We start from the raw sequence: 14,632 nt of genomic DNA on the forward strand, positions 1-14,632 counted from the left end.
TGATGTTAGATTTGTCTTAACTATTAAATAAAGTTATTCGAATACTTTTGGTTAAGACTGAAAGTTTTGAAACATGTTTTATTAGTTTTCCTAAATATAAATTTGGGGACAATTTTCTAAATCCACCCATTACTCTCTATCTTTCAAAATTGTACTCGATAAAACTACAATGACCAAAACAGAGATGAAGGCAATAACACAGTGGCCAAAGACGCATTTGACCCTCTCTAGTTTTACAGCTATCACCAAAACCTTCATTATTTCATATCAAAGCTTGCATTCTACAAGAAGATAACATCTATCACTATTATCATAAATCATTTTCATTAGGGGGCTCAATAGTACACTAGGACACGCTGACATCACGAAGCTCTACTTGGGCAGCCGCTGCATTAACGGCATCCAGAACATCCATCTTTCCCCTGCTCACTGCTTCATCAACTGGAGTCCTTTCGTAGCTGAAGATAACAACGCCACAACCGTTGTTATAGTAAACTGTGTATAAACTTGCTTTTTCAAATAAGTTCAGGGTTTAGTTCACGTGCTACAATGCTTACCTGTTTAATACACTAAGATTTGCTCCTGCTAAGATCAATTTCTTAACCACCTGCAAAGGCAAAAACGTTAAACAATGAAGTAGCACAAGTGAATATAACTGTGCCCACTGCCTAGCAACTAAAATAATAACCTCAACATGTCCATTCAGGCAAGCCCAGTGTAGAGGTGTATTCATCTCCTCATTTGTAGCATTCAGATCCTTACACAAGCATTACAAACTAATTAGAATTTACCATAACGACATATCACAACTAGAAGATGGACAGCACGCAGTCAATCTTTTCCAAGATATCACAATGGAAATTATATAAACAAACTTAAAGCTTCAAGAAGAAAACAAAAACATTTGTCACTTTAAATGAGGGACAGACTCTACGTAAATGCTTTATATCAGCTAAAGTGATTGCTTCAGTAATAAGATGCAAGCTTATACGTTGAAGCAAACTTGTTAGAATTTCATTGTATTGATCGATTAATGAGTCATCCACCTAAAAATGTAACTATAGTAACCCCAACTGAACACAACACATAGATTAAAGTCCACAACGATATAATGAATATATTAAACCAAACTGCCATGGTAAAAGGACTTATATCCACAAGGAGTTGGATTGAATAGCTCTTCAATACTTCACATCTTCGCTCACTTTTCCTAATTGACCTTAGACATTATTATAGATCATTTTAAATAAGTCACAACCGACCTTGGGGAGTTCAGTTTGGACGATTATGCATCAAACATAGATTTAAAACATTGAATTAGCTTGACTAACTTTCTGCATTAAGAAGCCAATCAATAATATACACATCCGAAAATGTATTCTTAAGATGAATGCACATCCAACAAATGGTCCTTGAGATTGTCCACCATTCATGATTTTGGTCATTCTGTTAAAAACTCTTAGGGCAATTTTCAAAGCTTTGTAACTCAATCGATTCTCAACCAAATTAGACCCATAATTTATCAAAATGAACATATGAAAGTGTAGAACAAGATTATACCTATTTGGAAGCCCAATGATTGCCGAAGATGGCCGGAAAATTACCTGAAAGATGACTGGTTCGCTGGAAATTGAGTAAACTTTAAACGCTCATAATTTTTTCAATAGTCAACGAAATCGAGTGATTCAAAAACAACAATCATACTTCTCAATGAGTGATTTGGCCGTTGAGAAATGTATCATTATCTTCGTCTCATCGAGAAGTATGACTTTCATTTTTGAAGAAGTTATAAACGTTTAAAGTTTACCCAGTTTCCAGCGAGTTTTCCAGTTTTCCAACGAACCAGTCATCTTTCAGGCTATTTTCCGGCCATCTCCGGCAACCATTTGGCTTCCAAATAGGTATAATCTTATTCTACACTTCCCTATCATCATTTTGATATATTATGGGTCGAATTTGGTTAAAAATCGATTGAGTTATGAAACTTTGAAAATTGCCCAAAAGAGTTTTTAATGGAAGGACCAAAATCATGGATGGTGTACAATCTCAGGGACCATTTCTATTGATTTTGAATCTTAGGGACCATTTCTATTGATTATGCAAATCTCAGGGAGCATTTTGGATATTTAGCCTTCTTTCTTTCTTTCTTTTGGAGCTAGCTAGTCATACTCATAGCATAAGATCAAATTGATGATATTATCTCTAAATCAATTACATGCTATCCATGTAAAACACTAAGTAAATAGTTAAAACCATTATCCCTACTTCAATCAATCAAAAGAGTATCAAAGTAAAAAACCTCACCACTCCTCTACTGATTAGATACTCCACAATCTGAAGATGCCCATTAGCAGAAGTCATGTGTAGTGCTGCAGTTAAACCATAACTAATTCAAACACAGTTTTGCATTAGCTTGTAGATGACCTATAGCTTAATTATCACTAACTATAACAATTAAAAATGGAAAAAATAAAATAAAATAAAATAAATGAACATTCACATCAAAGTCTTGAAATTCAACTTAGAAGTATTTGTTTTTGCGAGTATAAATTATATTAGCTTCCCTGTATGAATGTCATAATCTACAAATCCTTGACCAAGAACCAAAAGAAGATAACGGCAGAAAACTAAGCCTAACGAATAATAATTTCTCACTTAAAGCTTTAAAATGGCAACATGACATATTAAAAACCATCAATTTCTGAAGGTTTGTTATGCTTTATTAATTCATATCAAGGAATGAAATTTCATTTTGGTCAGCTGTTTGAACTAGTTTAGAAACCATAAACATCCTAAGAAGCAAGGCAATAATAGAATTTGGAAATTTGGTGAAAGGAAAAGAAAAGGATATTCGTTGCATACTGCATAAACACAAAATCTAGCTCAGCATATGATAAATTTCAAAGTAACTAACACGCCTCCTTAATTGGGAGGACATACACTAATAATCAACCCAATTATAAAAATCTCAGCCCAAGCCAAAAGTAAAGCCACTTATCCAAGAAACAAAGGAATATTCACGGCCACATGTCAAATGTCAGTTAAAGTCATGATAGGGAAGAAAAGAAGAACCAAAGGAGACGAAGTCTGCAAAGAAGAACAAGGAAGAGGGAAGGATGCAACCCATAACTAATGCAACATTGAACCAGAAAGATGACTTAAAATTCTAGCTTTTTGTGTAGTCCTTGGACTTTGGAATCTACTGTTCAGGAGGTGTTACTGATTCACCCACAGTTAAGAAAGAGTAGAGGGATCATCCCCTTTCTTGAAAACAAGACTTTATCTATAAACAAATTATACAATAAAAACAAGACTATCAAATAATCCACCTCTTCAACCCTCATATTCTCAAATATGCTAACGCCTAACTATTTTCTGATGAAATGGAAAACCTAAGATAAATTAGGTTTTGAGATCCCTGTTCTTCCAATACCACTCCTGCATCTCTTCAACTTCTCTACCTTCTTCGCAAGATTTACAGATTGTTATCAATGTTATCAAACCTCTGACTCTGAGGGTACATAAAAGTGACCTTACCCGCTGAATCTCAGATATGTTAACCATAGAAATATTTTTGAGATTTTTCCTAAAGCACTGCTGATGGCAGATCATTGCTCTGTTCGTTACAGTATCAACCTTATGGAGACCAACTAGTACAAGAACTAAGAAAGGAAGAAAGAAAGGGCGACTATCCAGTGCTAGTCCAAGTTCCAACATTATTACATGGGATACAAGTGATTATTCCCAGGAAAGCAAACAAACAAAGGAAGTTAAAAGAAGTAGATGAAACCACAAAGTGGCATCGCATGTTGAATCTGTTAATTCCTTAAACCAACAATAGAAAGTATGAATAACCTGTTCGGCCGTGGAGATCCTTAGAATCAAGAGAAAGACCAGCAGACTCTAAGCTTTTAAGATCATCCATGTCATCGTACCTAGCAGCCTGCCAGTTTTTATCGTAAAAAAAGGATCTATATCTCTAATAAATATCTTAATGCACAATCAGATGCTTTGGAGAAGGGAGTTGGGTACCTCCAGCAAGGCCTGTACCCTCTCCAATGATGCCGTTTCGACTGGAGAATCACCAACTTTATCTCTCCCTTCCCCCATTTGCCACCGCCCTACAAGAACAACACAATCGCTTCCATTAACTTAAAACCCAAAACCCAAAACCCACCGCATAAAGACAATCACTTGCATCAGCTTAAACCCTAAACCCTAAACCCAAATTCAAACCTGAATTCAACTTCTAGAAGAGAAATGAAAGATTAATTTATCGGCAAATAAATGGACAAAAATACCAAAGCTATTGGATTTGCTGAATTACCTTAAAAAAACAAAAGAATGAGCAAAACCAAATAGGATTGCTTACCCAGCAAAAGATAGTTCACTAGCGTCAAAGAGTGGGTGGATGTTTATGTCAAGAGAAATTCGGTCGTAACTCGGCTATAACTGGAGAATTGGTTCGTCAATTATGGTCGAATTTAAGTCCGGTCCTTCAACTTTTCACAATATGGACAATTCGTTATTAACTTTTTTTTATTTTATTTTATTATTATTTTCTTTTTTTATGAACTGGAAATCTCATTATTATGTCCTTTAGACCATCTCCAATGGTAACTTAAAACCTAAAAATATTTAGCCCAGAAAATTTAGGTTTTAGCCCAGAAACAGCTTTTCTAATCCAACCCTTCTGACTTAAAATTTTAGTTCCAGATTATCAAAGAATGAATTAAGGCTATTTTTTTTAAATTAACTTTTTAAAAAAAAAATTTATGTAGACTATCCTAAATTAATTTTATGAACATTTTAATCTAAAAATATTTAAATTCCGATAAATTTTGAAAAATCACTAAATCAATACATGAAAATCAAGATAAACCACGTAAACTTAATACCAACGACATTTAATAAACCACATAAACTTAAAAAATAAAAAAAACAATTAATAAACTACATAAACTTAATACAATCGAAAACTCATAGACTACATAAACTTAATAATGATATTCACCATCTTGACTTGGTGATGGACTTGGTGATAGTCTTGAGATGAATCATCATCTTGAAATATACTCCTTGTGGTATTCCTTCGTAAAATTTCCTTTTGCTTACCATGTAAGTATCTCTTCCTCTCTGGAGTGTATTTGTCGAGGTCCTCCATTATCAAATTAGTTTCGTACCTTTCTTGCTCCCTATCCCTTTTTCCTTCATGGCCAAAAGCATTTGGGCCGATTCTTCTTGCCGACGGCACTGGTTTTCATTCATTATTGCCATTTCGCTAGCAAATTAGGCACGTGTCGGATCTTGGGACTTCCCTTTTCTCTTTGCTTCCTTTTGCTTATCTCTACCCGGGGGCCTTGCAAAAGAAGAAGTTGGGGTCATTTGTTCGACACCTTCATTGTCGGTAAAATTCACACCTTCATTAACATCATTTGGGGGTGGGGCTTCACTATGAAATAATCTTCCACATTGTTGGTTCGCATCGGTTCCCCACCTCGGACAATCCTTGAGGATGTTCCAAGCATGATGCAACTTAAAAGCTTGATTTTTTGGTGTAGTTCTTGTCTTGTAAATTGCCATTGCTTTGTCACCCTATGTAACAAATACATAAAAATAATTAGTTGCAAAATACTATTATGTACATGACAACTAAAATATCAACAAATAAACTCACAATTTCTGAGTCGACCCTTCCACTAGGCATGTCAACCATGGCTCTCTTCAAGCTTCCCTTCCACAAAGTGCACGCTTTGTTGATAATCTTCCACCGATCATAAACACCACCAACTTCCCTTCAACCTGGCGTTGGAGTTTTCATGGAACTTATCAATGATTTTACCCCACAAAACTTTTCTATTTTGATTGGTGCCGACAGCACCATCTTCGCTAATCGAAATCCATGCCAAACATAAAGCAATATCTTCGTCAAAGGTCCAATTACGACCTCTAACATGCTCTTTTGCCATCTTGAAAATTTTGGAAATGAGAAGAAATGGTAGAAAGAAAAATTGGAAGAATTGTAGGGGAAAGTGAGTTTTGTGTGGATGTTTGAACAAATACATAGGTATTTATAGAGTATTTGGTTGAATTTTAAGTTAAATAATTTTTTTAAATTAATTTAGCCGTTGGATTTAAATTTGGACCGTTAGATTTTTTTTTTTTTTTTTACCATTAGATTTGATTATATTCGATCTAAGCCGTTGGATTCAATAAATATATAAATATAAAAAAAAAAAATTTGAACGTGGACCATTGGATTAACCAACGGTCCAATTAAACTGGACGTTGGATGAAGAAAAGTAGTCGTTGGCTACAATGATGTTGACACGCAAGGGGTACAGCCTCACGTGGGTGGGTTTTGGGGTGTAGGCTTCACAGCCCAGATTTCACTTTCATCTGTGGGTCCCACTTGAATTTGTGGGCTAAATTGTGGCTGGTATTTGCCTTCCTTTTGGGTTTTAGGTTTTAGGTTTAGTTTAGGTTTTGGGTTGGAGTGGATTTGGGGGGGGGGGGGGGGAAAGGGAAAATTTAGGTTTTAGGTCACCATTGGAGATGGTCTTAAGATAAACTCTGATGGTTGAGTAGTTTTGTTTTTTTTTTTTTTTTTTTTTTTAACAAACAATATTTTATTTTAAGACTACATATCTAGCCCAAGGCCCAATACCCCCCAAAATTTAGCCACAAACGCATAGACTTGCCCAAAATCACCCCACTCTCGGTCCGTTCACTCGCCCACTCGCCTCACGCAGCCCGTGAGCCTTCAGCGCCCGACAGAGGGGGCTCACTATTAAGGCCACTGTGGGCCACAACCCAGAGCCCAACGGCTCTTTTCTGCATCCAACAGCTAGCATTTTTGGACCGTTGGTTGATCCAACAGTCCAGATTCAAATTTGGTTTTTTTTTTTTTTTAAATGTTATTTTAAAATGCATTGAATCCAACGACTAAGAACGAATATAATCAAATTTAACGGCCCAAATTTAAATCCAACGGCTAAAATAATTAAAAAAAATTATTTAACTTAAATTTCATCCAAAAACTCTATAAATACCTCTGTATTTGTTCAAACATCCACACAAAACTCAATTTTCTCCTACAATTCTTCCAATTTTTCTTTCTACCATTTATTTCCATTTCCAAATCGTTCAACATGGCAAGAGAGCATATTAGAGGTCGTAATTGGACATGTGAGGATGATGTTGCTTTATACTTGACATGAGTTTCTGTTAGCGAAGATGGTGCAGTTGGCACGAATCAAAATAAAAAGGTTTTGTGGGATAAAATCATTGAAAAGTTTCATGAAAACTGCAACGGCGGCAGGAGGGACGGTGGTGGTGTTTACGATCGGTGGAAGACTATCAACAAAGCATGCACTTTATGGAAGGGAAGCTTGGAAAGAGCTGTGGTTGGCATGGCTAGTGGAAGGAGCACCACAGAAATTGTGAGTTTTTTTCTTGATATTTTATTTGTCATGTGCATAATGTTATTTTGAAACCAATTGTTTTTATGTATTTTTTTGCATAGGATGACAAAGCAATGGAAATTTTTCAATATTTATCGGAATTTAAATATTTTTAGATTAAAATGTTCATAAAATTAATTTACGATAGTCTACATAATTTTTTTTTAAAGTTAATTTAAGAAAAAAAAAATTAGCCTAAGTTCATTCTTTAATAATCCTAGGCTAAAATTTTAGGCTAGAAGGGTTGGAATGGAAGAGCTGTTTCTGAGCTAAAAAATTTTGCTTTTAGCCCAAGGGTTGGAGATTATCTAAGGGGTGGGAGAAGTGGGCTAAGCCTCACAATAAGCTAGCAATAATATGATTCAAATTCGTCAATAATCGAACCTAAAATCCTTCACTTACAAATGAAGAGGAAGACTACCAAACCGTAGTACAAAGTGACAACTCTAATGGTTGAGTTAAAACCTACATTTTATTTTTAAAACCCCCAAATCTCTTTCAACAATTAGGCCAAAATTTAAATTTGGATTAAAACTTAAATTTGGGTAGATATAGCTAAAAAATAAGGCAGGTTAGTGGTAGGTCCCCCACGATGGAGGTGAATGCACCCAGAAATTGAAGACTATTACAACCCAGACGAGCTCCACTTTCCTGCACACGGCAAAGCTATAGTGGGTGAAACCCACTGCTGACAGCTTTGTCTGCCACCTCATCCCATCTCAAAGCCTATTTTGTAATCTGACGGCTATAAAGATTGGGTTGTTGGTTAATACAACGTTCAGATTCAATTTTTTATTTTAAAATATAATTCCTAAATACATTAATTTAAAGGTTGTGATCAAATTTAACGGTACAAAAGGATCCAATGGTCCAAATTAAATCCAATGGCTAAAATAATTAAAAAAATTATTAAATCAAAATTCACCAAAAATTGAAGCATACTTAATATTTCTTTCCCACCTGACTATGAAGAGCTTCAAGGGTAGGCTACAACTTCATTTAGTCTGGAGTCGAGCGCCCTGTAGGAAGACTCGCCCTACAATTTTGAATGTTTTGCTACAAAGTAAAAATTGGATCATTCGATCACTTTTCAGTCATCCATTGAATGATAAATCACTATAAGTAAAGGAGATGGACGATTTAAATAACAAAGGATCTAATATTTAACAGTTGTATCTAAAATGACTTGAAAAGTGGAAAAAAGACCGGATAATTTGATCATTATGTGCAAATCCATTTTTTTATGAGAGTCTAACTATTTTTAGGTTAAATGTTCACAAAATAAATTATGATAATCTACATAAATTTTATTTTAAAAAAATTACTAAAAATCAAATTTAGTAAATTTTTAAAATAAGGGTCACTGAATCCTGCCCAGCCTATCTCTTCCATTTTTACCCCATAAGTCTGTGTCATCTTCAACATCGCTAGGAATTAGACTGGCGGTGAAGTTTTAGCTCGCTCCCCCTCATTCCAATCCAAAGTTTGAGGCCTGGTAACCTAGTTAATCACTAGGTCCATTTGGATTGGCCACTACGATTTTGGTTGGGAGATTAGTCTAGCCGAAATCTTCACCGTTCATCTCCCCCTGAATGACATCCATTGTAACATAAATGTGACATCCATTGTAGCATACATGTGCCATGAAGAAGGATGACAGCAAGGATACCCTTTTGGTTGGGGACTAAACCCAAGAAATACACATTAAACTGCACACAAGCCAAGCTTTACTGCGTTGATTTTTTTGGAGATATACATACACTACATACCCAAATATACATGGGAGCAAACAAAGAGTTGATGGCAAAGTGACATGGTTGGCCAAAACTTCCACTATCGTCTTAAAATTAAGAACTTTGGAGGGTCCGATTCATGAGATACACAACATAGGTAACGACATCCACCCAGTAAAGATTGTGGTGCTTAGGCACCAATAAGAAGAGATAGAGTGGTCTCCAAAATATGCCTATTCTTATGTTTAGCCACCTCGTTTTATTGTGGGGATTGTGGACACATAGTCTCATAAAGGATGCCGTGTTCTTGAAAAAATTGAGAGTTCATGAATTGAGATATTGGCCACTGTTATCAGACTGTATGACCTTGATAGGAAAAGAATATTTAGTGCAGACCATGGGGAAACATTTGAAAATTTGAGCCAAAATCACTCTTATGCTTCATAGTATATAGATATAGAGGTCATTCTATTGCAATCATCCACAAGTATAATAAACCAATGTATTTCATGTTGTGTAGTAGCAAGGGAGGAACCCTTCACATCAGAATGTATTAACTTAAACGGTACCATTCTTTTATTGAAACTTAACTGGTATGAAGCACGATGAATTTTAGCTAAGATTCAATCACTATATTTAAGAGTAGAGTCTGAAACATTACTGAATAATGACAGAAGTACCTTCCTTAAATTACCATACCCCAATCGACGATGCCATAACAAAATTGTCTTGATCTTGTTGCTATCACCACTACAGACTTGATTGACATACCTCAATGCCACATCATCCACATAGTATAACCCTCAATTCTTAGTACCACACCTAATGGTTTCTCGTGTTCGGATGTCTTAAAGTAAGAAAAAACTAGGAAATATTTGCACAGCACAATCCAGTTGTTCAGTGACCTAAATAACTTACAATAGATGATTTTATAAAGGATAAAAATGTAATAACACCTACAAGGAAGAATACTTAGAAAATAAGGAATCTTAGTTTGTTTTGGATGTTTTTCCTTTTCTGTTAGTTGTGATAGTTTGTGTATATATACCTAAGTGTAAACATTGTTCATTTATGCAATGGAAAATACTTTTCCTAATATGGTATCAGCCGTCAGTAGTCTTACGACACCTCTCATTCTTCGATCTTCTTTTCCCGCCTCTCTCTGCACCGCTTGAACTTCTTTATCGTCTTTGATCAATCGATTGATTTCTTGATCTTGATCGTGAATTCTTCCTCAATCTTCAGCTATTCTCTCTGCTGTTCGTGATTTCTTCCTTAATCTCCAACTATGGTGGCCTCTGCATCTTAATCTTTCGAATCAGATTCTCTTGTTTATCCGCTTCATAATGAAATTCCCAACCCTAATTTTGCGATTTCTTCTTCCATCACCATCCAAAACATTGGATCTATGGTTCCAATCAAGCTTACAACTATCAATTATCTGACTTGGAGTACTTTGGTTGCTCTGATCTTCCGTCGTTACAATCTTACTGGTCTTATTAACAGAATTACGGCAGCGTTGCCCAAATATCTTCTTGATTCATCAGGAAATTGAACTACTACTCTCAATCCAACCTATGTTGTTTGGTTTGAGAATGATCAAAACATTCTCATTTTGATTAATTCAACCCTCTCTGAATCTCTCATCCATTACACCGCTGGTGTGACTTCTGCTCGCGAACTTTGGGCGAAGTTGGAATCGTGACTCGCCTCTGCATCGTAGTCTTATATTCACGAGCTCCGATCTCGTCTTCGCAATATTGTTAAAGGTGAATCAATTGCGGCTTAATATCTCCAGAAAATTGAAGAAATCGCAGATGCACTAGCGAGTGCCGATGCTCATGTTGAAGATTCATAACTAATCTCAGTCACTATTCATGGCTTACCTCCTGAATTTGACTTCTTTGTGGATGCCATTTAATTTCACCTTGGTTATACGACTATTGATGAATTGCACTGGCTTACTATTGATTAAAGAGATTCAACTCACTAATCGAAAGAAGAAAGTTTCAGCTACACCATTTCAGGCGTATAACTCCTCAGCTGGTATTCTTCCTTTGCTTACAAACCCTAATCCTCAAGCATTTGTTGCTCATCCTGTCTCTCAATTCAACAATCAAGGTCGAAATGTGGAGCGAAAGTACCAGAATAAAAATCGTGGTAATCATCAGAATCGTGGCAATTACAGATTCAACATTGGGAGAAACAACTACTCTCGTAAAACCACTCAAAGATTCAACCGTGGAGCTCGTAACAACTATTCCTCAAATAAGAAGATTTCTTGTCAGATTTGTCGCCAATTCGATCATGAAGCCTATGACTGTCCTCATCGCATGGATCAAAACTATGGTGGCAAATCTTCTCATTCTGCTATGCTTGCAAACACCTTACATTCTACACCTACTTGGATCATAAACTCTGGTGCCAGCTTGCATATGACAAACTCGAATGCCAATCTTCAAAATCCAGAACCATACTATGACCCTGAGCAAATGTATATTGGAGATGGCAAAGATTTGTCCATTCTTCACTCTGGTTTTTCTTGTTTACATGCTCCACATAATTCTTTTGCAATGAAACATGTTTTACATGTTCCTGATCTGAAGCATAATCTTTTGTCTGCAAATCAATTTCTTCTTGATAATTGGTGTTCAATGCATCTTTATCCTTTTCACTTCACTATAAAGGATCTTTCTTCTGGGATGATGCTTTTTAAAGGTCCAGTTGAACATGGCTTCTATTCTCTTCACTCATCATCATCTTCTGCAACTAATCAAGCACTCACTACCTCTGTCAAAGCTCCAAGGTATATTTGGCATCAAAGATTGGGTCAACCATCTACTAAGATCATAAATAAATTGGCATCTCAGTCATGCATCTCCGTTTCTGAAGGTTCAAATAAGAAGTTTTGCTCAGATTGTGCACTAGGGAAATGTTCTAAGTTTCCATTTTCTAGTTTCACCTGTACTACACACAAACCTTTAGAACTAATACTTACAGATGTATGGGGACCTTCACTCATAGTTTCTCATCATGGTTTTAGGTCCTATGTCATTTTCATAAATGACTATACTCGATATTGTTGGTTCTATCCCTTAAAGTGTAAATCTGATGTACTCTTCACTTTTATGAAATGGAAATTACTTGTTGAAAAGTCTCTGGGAGCAAACATTATTGCATTACGATATGATTCTGGTGGTGAATTTATTAGTATTGCTTTTTCTCAGTTCCTATCTGGCAATGGTATTCAGCATCAACTTACTTGTCCTTGCACCCCTGAGCAAAATGGGTGTGCGGAACGTAAGCACAGGCACATAGTTGAGACTGGTTAGACTCTCTTAACTGTATCTAAAGTTCTTCATGAATATTGGGTAGAAACTTTTGCTACATCTGTTTATCTCATTAATAGACTACCAACTATTTCAAGATTTTCTCCCTGGCAGTCTATTTTCAACAGAATCCTAGATTACAAGTCTCTCAATGTTTTTGGTTGCTGTTGTTTCCTATGGTTAAAACCATACACTTCTTCAAAATTGGAGCCTAAGAGTAAGGCATGTGTATTCTTGGGGTACAGCCTAAATCACAAGGGAGGTCTTGATCCAATCGCTCACAGAATATATATTTCAAGACATGTGCTTTTTTATAAGTTCAGTTTTCCTTACCATTCTCAACATCTTTCATCCTCCAAACCTATTACCTCCACATTATCTCAATGTACCATTCCCTCACCCTTTACTTTTCACCATTTTCCTTCCAACCCTGCACCTCTAAAAACATCTGTGCCAATCAATGTTGCTACATCCTCTAATAATCTCTCCACCTCAAATTCTGTCATTATATCAAATCTCTCATATCCTGCAACCACATCATCCTTTCCCATTTCATCACAACCCTCTTCTTCACAAACACACCCTCGCATCAATATTCACCCAATGCAGACAAGATCCAAGTTTGGCATTTTTAAACCAAAAGCTCTAAATTCAACTAAACATCATCTTCATCCTCATCTTACAGTTGATTATGTTCCTAAAACTTATCTACAAGCTTCCGCAATGCAAGAAGAGTTTGATGCTTTTCTCAAAACTAGCACTTGGTCCCTTGTACCCTCTTCCTCTTCTCAAAGCCTTGTTGGATACAAGTGGGTCTTTCGAATCAAGAGAAAACCAAATGGCTCTATTGACAGGTGTTGATGCATAAAATCGACGAGGACTTTGGTACAACAGAAAGTGTCAAGTTTGTGACCTTCACTAGGTTGCTCCGGTCATTAATGTGGATAAGTATGTAAATGAATAGAGACAGGGAAGCAAACAACACAAGATGTACGTGGTTCACCCAGATTGGCTACGTCCACAGAGTAGAGGAGTTCTCATTAGTTATGAAGGGTTTACACAAATACATAGGTTCAAGCTCTCTTTTAGTGAGTTATAGTGAATAGTTTAGTACAAATGACATTAGGAATTATTGTGGGAGAATGATCCCCTTTTATAGAAGAGAGTTTTTAGCTTTGTTTTGACATTGACACGTGTCGTCTTGTGATTGGCCTCTGATATTGACACGTGTCGCGCTATGATTGGCCTCTGATACCGACATGTGTCGTTTTGTGATTGGCCTCCTGGTTGGAGGAAAAGTCTTGTGGATCCTTGCCAGTATGCTGTTGACCGGTGCTTAGTAGTTTCGGGATTGGTCAAGTATGGTACAAACAGTGCTCCCCTAAATTCCCGAGTGAGGGAACCTCTTTGGTTGGGGACTTGCAAGATCTTAGCTATTAAGTAATCATGAAACTTCCAAGTACAGAAGTGTGGTGTCGCTTTCACTTGCCTTCTCTGTCCTGTAAGTAGATGTGGCATCTTTTCTTAGAAGTACTTTTCCTTCATCTAGGAGTGGTATCTTTGGTTGGTGTTGACGTACAAGGTAATGTATCATTTTCATTTGAAGCTTACTTGTAGTTTCGAGTTTGGTCAAGTGCGATACAAACCATATAGTAGGAGTCCCCCAAGTCTCTAAGCGAGGAGATTTGCCGAATGAGGTGACAAACAAGGTAAGCAATCAAGGTTCCAAGCAATCAGTCTCAGATTGATAGGTTGATCTTGGGTTTTGGCTGATTGTAATCATTCTCCCTGTTTCACATTCAGCAATAAGGATAAAGAGAAGAAACAGGGAGAAGAGATGATATGAGGTACTCTTGTTTTTGGAGAAGACGAACGAATCGGCATGTGCTTTATTTTACTTGACTTTCCACAGGTGTATTCTTGAACTGGGCTGGAGGGTATTCTAGTTTCCTCCAAAGGAGCGAGCCGACTCCAGAATTTGAGGGTCAAAACAAATCCGTCAGACTTAGAGTATGTTCGATCCTGATGATATGGGACACTTTTGCTGTTTGATAAAGTAGTAGATGTGGTATGGCGAAGCTTTGTTCTTCGACGATGATGCTAGCAA

General features: G+C 36.5%; 1 protein-coding gene across 1 annotated transcript in view; it reads right to left on the reverse strand.

Moving 5' to 3' along the window:
* Window positions 1-240: 240 nt before the first annotated feature.
* LOC103929557 (ankyrin repeat-containing protein P16F5.05c) overlaps window positions 241-14,632 on the reverse strand; it is a 35,997-nt gene continuing 21,605 nt past the window's right edge. The window contains exons 2-7 of the mRNA XM_009338771.3: window positions 4,033-4,121; window positions 3,856-3,943; window positions 2,305-2,369; window positions 689-757; window positions 558-607; window positions 241-458 (exon numbers count right to left, since the gene is read on the reverse strand). Of these exons, the coding sequence (XP_009337046.2) occupies window positions 347-458; window positions 558-607; window positions 689-757; window positions 2,305-2,369; window positions 3,856-3,943; window positions 4,033-4,110 (462 nt within the window). The 5' untranslated portion in view covers window positions 4,111-4,121 and the 3' untranslated portion in view covers window positions 241-346. The remainder of the gene's footprint in view (window positions 459-557; window positions 608-688; window positions 758-2,304; window positions 2,370-3,855; window positions 3,944-4,032; window positions 4,122-14,632) is intronic.

Source organism: the organism of the source record quoted next, unplaced genomic scaffold (assembly GCF_019419815.1).
Source record: "Pyrus x bretschneideri cultivar Hongxiangsu unplaced genomic scaffold, Pyrus_bretschneideri_v1 Contig31, whole genome shotgun sequence".
NCBI lineage: Eukaryota > Viridiplantae > Streptophyta > Magnoliopsida > Rosales > Rosaceae > Pyrus > Pyrus x bretschneideri.